Raw genomic sequence first — 9,616 nt, 5'->3', positions numbered from 1 at the left:
TAATGCTCCTATTGTATAAAAAGTAAATCTGATTTTTTTTTTTGAATATTATCCATTGGTTCATTAATTATTTAATTAGTTCAATTCGAATAGGGTACATCATATAAAAGGCTAATGGCTTATTATTATTTATTTAAAGACCACCATCGCCATATTCATTATTATTAAAATTTACAAGAGAACACCAAACTAACGGGACATTGACCAATATGCCACTTTTATGAATAGTATTTATCTATCACGTTTCATTTAAATTTTGTCAAAATGCTACGTCACATTCTCGCTACGCCACCCAACAAGAATGTACACGTGGCAGTCTGCATGAGTAGCCATTCTCGCTAAGCAGCTCAGCGAAAATGGCAAGGTACTGACACGTGACAAAAATACAGGAATTCTATGCAAAAACTATTCAGTGGCTAATCTCGCTGGGCTACCCACGAGAATGCCTGCACTTTTGTCACATGTCAGTACCCTACCATTCTCGTTGGACTGCTCAGTGAGAATAATTGCCCATGCAGACGCTGTCACGTGTCTAGTCCATTCTCGCTAAATAGCGTAACGAGAGTGTGATATGATATTTTGACAAAATTTGATTAAAAAGTGACGTACCAATATTTTTTAGTCACAAACATGTCATGATCGTCAATCTCCCCCAAACTAACTCTTAAGAAAAAAAATAAAAAGCTTTATTATGTCTTGAACATGGTTAGGTTCTGCTATTGTCTTATTGTTGAAATGACGTTGTACTTATTGAATCCCGTGTGTGCACTGAACTGTGCCTGCTCTTAATTATACATACAAGAAATTATACACATGACATTAATGAATAAAGATAGAGAAAAAAAAACAAAAATAATGATGATAACAGAGTGAAATCATATGATAATTTTTTTATATATAAATAATAGTATATTTAAAAAAATTTCAAGCGAGGGGGTGTTTGGTTGGTCATAATAAATATGATAACAAGTACAGTCATTAACAACTCACGAGCACTTGTCCTTCACTCCTTCCGTATTCAATTGTTGCCTTGAAGCTGTCACCTTTTGCATTTATTTAGGATTTATCTGCTCCAGCGAGTCTTATAAAATTGAAAAAAATTATCTACACATATTTCCTATTTATATACACATTATTTCTATTATATAACTATAATTAGGAGTGTTAAACGAGCCAGAGATTTTACAGAGGCCTTTGACTCGGCTCGTGAAGGTATGAGCTTACATATCTAAAATTGATTGTTGGAACCAGGCTTGAACTTGTATAAAAGCTCGTTTAATAAAAAGGCCTCAGGCTCCAATTCAAAAGCTCGGCCTTAGAGCCTCCCAGGCTGGCCTAATATATTAATTTTATTTTTATTTTATATTTTTTATACTACTTGTGATAACTCTCTCTCTTCTCAATCCATTTCATCCCATTTTATTAGTTAAACAGACTTTTTGAATAATTTTGTTTTATATTATGCTGTTTGGATATACATTAAATTTATGAATATTTATGGAATTAGTAGTGTTGTTGATTGTATATTTTGTTTGGATAAATTTTTGTTGTCTTATTTTTTTTAAAGAGGCTATCAGGCTAAACCAGACTTTTATTTTTTGCAAATAAGACAGGCCACAGGCTGAAATTATATTCATAACAGGTAACAGGCTTGGACAGGCTGTCACATTTAAACACAGACTTAACCTTTTAAGACCAAAGCTCGGCTCGGCTCGGTCCATTAACACCCCTAACTATAATCAATTTTATCAAAAACTTACATATTTTTATTTTGTTTTCTTCATTTCATATTAGTGTGAAGTAATGTATGAGAAAAATGATATACAATAAGTATTTTTTATTATGAAGTTTGGATTTTAGTTATTATTTTAATTATAATATAATTACTAATACGTTTTTAATTATTTTAATATAATATTTGTTTTATGTTATATATATATTCGAGAGAAAATAATAATAACATAAGAAAGTGGAAAATCTTAGAGAAAATATTATTATTCGTTTGTCTAATTTAAAATGTAAAACAGTTGTTAATAGTTTTATAATCTAAAAATTCTTCAAGAACCGGATGTAATTTTTGGTAAATCTCAACATTCAAACTCAACCTTCATTATGATTCGTCTAATAATAAACTTTACCATCATTCACAATTTTAATTTCTTTAGTCTCTTAATTGAGTAGAGAAAAATTCATATGTTTTATTTTATTTTTATCTTTTATCTACTATAATTTCTCTCATTATTTACCATACAAAATTTGAAAACGGATGGTCATTGATTACTTGATGGCAGCAAAAATGGAAACGCTTTTTAATATTTCCATTTTAATATTTTGTTACCTTGTTTCTTTTGGAGTTAGTGAGAGACATTTGTTTCATATATCACTTATTATACATAGAGTTATTTCTTTTTATAAAACTAATACATTTATGTGCCTTTTGCAAAACTAATACGTTTAAAGCATCGAAGTGATACATAAATGTTGTAAAAAAAAAAGAAATTATTAAAGCAAAAATTATTCAAAAAACAAATGAAAATTTTGTTCCTTAATTAATAAGATAAGAACACCAAATCATAATTTGATAAACCCCACTTAAAAGATTCAAATTTATTAATATAAGATTGTTTGTCTCTTTCTGTTGGTTCCGTGCATATCTAAAATGAATCATTTCAAAACTTGTGTCTCCTCAAGATTATTTTTTCTTCTAAATTTGTGTGGTGAATGGAAACGGCATTGCACGTCGTTTATCTCAGAGTCGAATAATACCTCGCTGACCATATCTTGTTCGTGTCTTGTGAAGGTTGACAAACAAGAACGAGAACGAGACAAGCACAGTGGTACCCGAACAGTAACACCTTTCTTCCCAAAGTAAAATGGATTGTGACCCTTGAACTGATCTTTTTACAATATTGGTCAACTGAAATTTTCGTCCTTTCATCTGGGTTTGCTTCAAAATCAGTTTTTTTTTCCTTCCACTTCCTCTACCTTGTTTGTTCCTCTTTTGCTTCTTCTGTTTGAGGCAGCTTTCTCTTCTTGTTGATCACTAAACATGTCTGGTACTTAAGGTGACAACTTACAACCCTCTTTCTCTCCTCATAATTTTGATATGCTGAATTTGACAATATTTCTGTTCATTTCACATATGTGAGTGGCATTTCTCAAGTTTTTTTTTTTTTTTTTTTTTATTGTTTTTTGTTTTATGTTTGATAGAAGGCAGTCTGGTTTACCGCTTTTGATCAATTTGTGGTGTTGCAGTAAAAGGACGTTCTGCTGCAATCTTATAAAGGGTTGCAACTTGCAAATTATTTATTTAATATTTACTTTATAAACTTAATATATGTTGAATTATGAATTTTAACCCACACATATGCTAACTTGATCACTTCTTTTCCCCCCCTTATTTATTTATTTATTTATTTGGTTTAAAACTTGATACTTTTATCAGTGGCATCTGTTGAATACTAGGATTGGAGTTTTTGACTAAGAGTGTTTGTGTTTGAACCAGTTGAAAAATTCAGTAGTTAAAATCAGTTCTGAATTGTCTTTCATTTTAAGTGCTGAAATTGTGGGAAACTATTAGTATTTAATACAATAAATAAAACTATTAGAGGAAACTACTTTCATTTACACTAATTTCATTGTAAACATCTGACTTATTGGATGTTTACAATACTTTTCACTTAATTTCATTTTTGACATGTTTCAAACAAAAACAATTAAATCATTTTCAGTGGTGTTGAGTTTTCAAACAGGCCATAGGCCTCCTTCTTCTCCTTGGAGTTCTTGATTGAATGTGCACAGGACGTACAAGGTTGAGTACAATATATGGGTTCTCCTTGGAAATCTTATTACCTGATACCCTCCTTACAAGGTTGAGTAAAGACCTGTAATTTTCAATGCAATATTCATGCACATGGAATTGCCACAACTGCATGCTGATCTTGCTGTTGAGATGTGAATTGAACATCTCTAATTATTGGAACACTTATCACCAAGAGTCTATTAAGGATATCTAGATTCATAGATGATAGTTATGGAAGTTTCGTCTTGTTGTCTACCATGCTGCATATGTTGTTTCTATTTTCTAGTATACAGGCATGATGAAGCATCTTTTCCAAAGAGTGCTTGTGAGTGTTTCTAAGTAGCTTACCTTGAGTGTTCGGTACTGGATTAGTTGTTATAGTCACTCATTCTTAGCAGGATAAAAGTGTTTTTCAAAAGTTTTGGGTACTGTTGGTCCTATGTTATTGCCAATTTTTTTTTTTTTTTTTTTTTTGTAATAAAGAGGGGCAAAAGCCCCAAACAAAACAAAAATTACACGACGCGAGAACTTAAAAGATCTACAGAAGCATCCTGAAGAAGGAGCTCTAACAAAGGAGAAGGAGGAGAATGATAAACAATAAGATTATTATCATCCTCAAAATGCCTAGAAGCAAACCAGTGAGCACATCTGTTATTTTCTCGAAAGGTGTGGACCCAACGAACATCCCAATCTTCAGCAAGCCATTTGTGAATACGGGAAACAACCTGAGAGTTTCTGTGATTGTTGCTCCCTTCTTGGATAGTGCTAAGAGCAATTTCTGAGTCACATTCCAACTCCACTCTCCTAGCACCAGTACCCCAGGCCAGCTCTAAACCTTTGAGGATACCCCAGAGTTCTGCATCAAGAGGATTACAGAAACCTAATCTGAAAGAGAAACCACCCAGAAAAGCACCATTGTGATCTCTAGCAAGGCCTCCACAACTAGCATGCTGCCTAGATAGGGAAGAAGCACCATCTATGTTAATCTTCAACCGACCAGGTTCAGGACGACACCATTTAGTAGGCTGATGGGCATTAGGGAAGCTGCCAAGAATGCTTCTATTCTTACCTCTAGCTTCAATTAAATGCGCAATAAAATCAGAAATGACACGCTTATCATTGCTTGGCCTCTGAAAACTATCATCATGAATATGATGATTACGCCAATTCCAAATATTCCAGCAAGTAGTATAGAAAACATCTCTCCAATCAACATGAATTTGATAATTCCAACCCTTACTCACATTTTTGATGAGCCAAGGCTGTAGGTCTAATGTGAAGAAATCGTTGGGGACCCTTCTACCAAACCAATCTATCCACAATCTTTTGGCTTGAGAACAATCTCTAAGGACATGAATAAGAGTTTCTTCACTGTTTGGACAGTTAATGCAAAAATTAGGACCCCCATTCCATTTGCATGTACGACTCCTAACTGGAAGCTTATTAAGAAAAGCCAGCCACATCATAGTCTTGATTCTTTCTGGACCCTTCCAGTCCCAAATCTTCTTCCAGGGATCATTCCTTTGAGCATGTTGAAAATTCATCAAGTTCAAGTAGGCAACCTTAACTAAGGAAGAGGACACATGATTCTGACACCAAACTAACCTATCCTCAGTATTATCTTCCAAAGCAACAGGAACGCAAAACACCTTAGAGATTAGCTCATCATTTAAGAATTGCTTCAAATATCGAACATCCCAGGCACCATGTTGGTCCTATGTTATTGCCAATTTAGTTTCTAAAGAACTAGTTCAATGCTGACCTGGCATTATCTTCACTGAATTACTTAGATTACTTCTTAGATGCATAAGAACAAGTTCTAAAAGACATTCAAGGGTTTAGTGGTCAATAATAGACACCTAGATAGCAAGTTCATCTTATGTTATTTTGTAATTGCAAAATCTGTCACTTCTTGTTTACTTTCATCTAATATGCAGTATTGGAGCATCTACATGATATGTAATTGGCAATAGCAATATTTTGGGTTCTTTCTATAGTACCGACCATATCCTTCTTGTCAAATCATGTATTACTCCTTTTGCTAATCCTAGCTTTTAGAAAACTCACATTTATTTTGATTTTCAACCTTCTAATTTGCAACTGCTTTTTGTAGATTACAGAAATTTTATGAATTCTTATTGCAACGTAAGAAACTTCAGAAGATTAAGTTACTCTCCTACAATATGTCAGCATCAATATTTTGCATTGAAATTAAAATTAATGTATCAATTATTTCAAAATGATAAGTTTTTGTTAGCATGTATCTTGCGTAGCTTTCTTCCCTATGCAGGGGGCATTTTACCTGTGAATTATGATGTATTTTAGACAGGGATTGGAAATTACATAGATGTATGGTTATAATGGTTTAAATCATTAAATGTGTACCTGATTAAATATTTCTTATAAGGGTTTTAATTTTATCCTTTAACATAACACAACAAACTTTCCTACACTCATAACATTTTGTGGGGCCCACACTTTTTAAAACAAAAAAATAAATAAAAAATTAAGGCACGCAAAACGAATCTCTATAACATTACACAATCACTTTTCCTACAACATAACTCTTATAAAACCCTTCTTATAAACTCCCAATATTGGTAAATCTCTAGTTTCTAGGAATATTAGAGTATCTTTAGAGAATTTTCTTAAGCAGCTACAGAGTTGGACTCTGTCTGTGGATATTTCAGTAGTCCTATGTTATATTTGTATTTGTAGGTGTTAGTAATGGTTTTGGTAGCTACTATACTTCTAAAATTTTGCATTTTATAGGATGGTCATTTTAATGGAATTAAGTATACTGCAGTTCTGAAACGTGTTCATGAAGGAAGCATAGCTTTATAGGCATAAATTCTTGTAGTCATCATTGAAATTTGGATTGAGTAGCTGTAGATTTTGGTAGAAGAGCACTGTGCAGGCACTAGTCTTTGTAGAATTGTATTTGCCATGTTACCCAAACATTGTAAGCCCCGTTGTTGATTAATGTATGAAAATAACTAATGTATTTTATTTTATTTTATTATATTCAAATGAATGCATTTTCTGTTTCCTTTTTTGATTTGAATTATGTTCTTTGACAGTCATAGGATTATGGCTATGTCAGTTGCACCAGTTGAGAGTATCGCCTCATTAAGTAGTGATCTCTTCTATGACATATTACGACGTCTCGATGGCCCTACGTTGGCTAGTGCAGCTTGTACTTGTGGAGCATTTTGTTCCATCTCAAAAGAAGAGAGTTTATGGGAAAATGTTTGTTCATCTGTGTGGCCTTCAACCAATAGGGAGGATGTCAAAAGTTTAATATCTTCTATCGGTGGATTCAGAAAATTCTATGCAGATTGTTTTCCTCTTATTGTAAACAAAGAGGTGGGTGAGTATCAATGGAACAACTATCTTGAGTACCCTGATGATTGGACTGAGGCTGAATATTATGGGGACACGAATGAATTCGAAAGCATCTCTCCATCAGATTTTGTTTCTATCGTAGATATCAGGTTTAAGGAGAAACCAATCTGCTCCAAAGTTCAATGGGGAATTCCAAATGCAAATGGCCATGATGGTTGGTTCTCCAACTGTCCTTTTAGGATTGATCTTCTCAGTTATGAAGATAGAGATGATGACAACAATGATGGTGTGGTTACCCTTTCTGTATCTGATGGTCTTCCACCAATTACATCCATGGAAAGGGAAAGGAAAGATGGTAAGCTATGGCAGGAGCTTCGTGATGGTCTTCTTCTTAGTTGGATTATAGTAAACAGGAAGATAAAGCAAGGTGCTAATCTTGCTAGCTGGAGCCCTCTTGATGGTCAAAGACATTGGCCAACAGATAAGGATTTTGTTATTCGCTTTGGATCTGTTCTCACTGCCAAGGACATTCTTCCTTCTCAGGTAGTGCAGTGCATCCTTATTATGAAGTTTAGAGTGGTTCAGACTGAAGAAGATGGGGTTCAAACAACTCTTGAATTAACAGAACTCAGCATGCAGTTGGAAGATATGGAAGGTGCTCGTGTTAATGGAAGGAACAGTTTGCTTATTCTTAAGGAGGCACTTAGCTGCCGAAGGAGCAAAAACTATAGTGAAGCACTTGAGTCTTGTCATATGTACTCAAAAGTGCAAAATGAGTTAAAAGAAGAGAAGATGAGAAACGAAAATAGGTTGGATACACTTTGTATTTTAAGTGGCATTGCTGCTTTTATGACATTCTGGTACTACGTTTTGTGAAATGGTAGGGACATTGTTCATTTTACTGGAATAAGCTAATGTTGCTCTAACAGAAGATCAACACTACCAGTCTACCACTACTTTTTTTTTTTTTGTAAGATGAGATTCCTAATAAAGTAATTAATTGATAAAGTCTCACTGGTTTGAGATTTGAAATTCTCAGTATGAAACTTATCAGGTATTACGAATATGTTTGACTGTTTGTTTCCCCCATCAGTTTAAGTATTATAGATATAAATTAATTTTGCACTTGTTGCTGCTAAATTATTTACAGAATATATGTTTTTAAAAGAGTTATAATAGATCCTTCCATTCTAACTTGGGATTGGTATTTTTTATATTGTATTCGTATATTATAGGAGATAAAGCACGTATAAAAGTACGTGAGATTTATTTATTTTTTCTCTTTTTTTTCACGTGGTCTTAAATAGGCTTCACATATTTTTATATGTATAAGAGATAAAATTATCTTCTATAACATGAAAAATATTAATCTCTTCTAACTTATCCGATTATGATATATTTCTTCAAATTTATAATTAAAAAAATTAAAACACATCCAACGATATAATCTTCTAGGTTGCAAACGCGTGCATATAAACCTGTTTGACCTTGCCCTGATTATTTGTATTATTGGGAAGATATACATGTACGCCTGTAATTTTCCCTTATTCAACATGTAGAAGAATCATAACATAAAATTAGATACACAAAATCTTCCCTTCACAGGCCATAATAACAACGATATTGGGCCTCATGTAGGGGTAAGGGGCCTGAGTGTGAAACGTTCTTGCAACAAATTATTGACAATTTAAATACAATAGTTTTAGCACTTGGTGCTGCCAGTTTCCCGAGTGTCTTGTTGGTTGACAGCATTTTTAATCAAAATAATTTCATTAATATTTTAAATAATTTTATATTTTTACGATTTTTTATGATTTTTTTACATTACGATATTATGTTTTATGATTTTTTATTTTCTTTTAATTTTATATAAAATATAGATGTTAATTACTTGGTTGAGAGCATGTCATTCAATAAAGTAGATCTTGAATCGAAACTCGCATAGATTTTTTTTTTTGGTGAAAGGAAGGGCTTAACAACCCAGAAACAAACTAAACAAAATGAATATTCCTAATGCTAGTGACAGCACAAACATCAGCAAAAAATAAACAGCTAAGCCCAGGAGGAACATGACTAAACTCCTTATAGACAGCGGTCTGAGTAAGACATATCAAATGGTTGGCTAACCAATCAGCACACTGATTTCTTTCACGGTGAATGTGTTGAGCCTTGAGTTCCCAGTCTTTGTTCATCCAAGTCCGAATACGAGTAACAATATGCGACTCTCGGACAGCATTACCTTTGTTGGTAAGCAACGTGATCACCGAAGTGGAGTTACTTTCAATTATAAGTTTCCCAAACCCTTTGTTCCAAGCAAATTCCAATCCTTTCAGAATACCCCATAATTCCGCCGTAAAAGCTGATACAATGCCCACATGCGAAGCAAAACCCCCCAGCCATTGATCATCTGAACCTCTACATAATCCCCTACAAGCTGCTACTCCTGGAGATCCTTTGGCTGCACCATCT

General features: G+C 33.5%; 1 protein-coding gene across 1 annotated transcript; it reads left to right on the top strand.

Moving 5' to 3' along the window:
- The first annotated feature begins 2,722 nt into the window (after positions 1 to 2,722).
- On the top strand, positions 2,723 to 8,155 carry LOC133302382 (F-box protein At2g27310-like). The gene is made up of 2 exons (XM_061502156.1): positions 2,723 to 3,065; positions 6,883 to 8,155. The coding sequence occupies exon 2, from the start codon at positions 6,893 to 6,895 to the stop codon at positions 8,021 to 8,023; it is 1,131 nt and encodes a 376-aa protein (XP_061358140.1). The 5' UTR covers positions 2,723 to 3,065; positions 6,883 to 6,892; the 3' UTR covers positions 8,024 to 8,155.
- Positions 8,156 to 9,616: the final 1,461 nt, after the last annotated feature.

Source organism: Gastrolobium bilobum, unplaced genomic scaffold, assembly GCF_033153095.1.
Source record: "Gastrolobium bilobum isolate Gb01-03AN ecotype WA unplaced genomic scaffold, APGP_CSIRO_Gbil_v1 utg528, whole genome shotgun sequence".
NCBI lineage: Eukaryota > Viridiplantae > Streptophyta > Magnoliopsida > Fabales > Fabaceae > Gastrolobium > Gastrolobium bilobum.
Note: the sequence above shows the minus strand (reverse complement) of the source record. Positions and strands in the feature narration are given on the sequence as shown.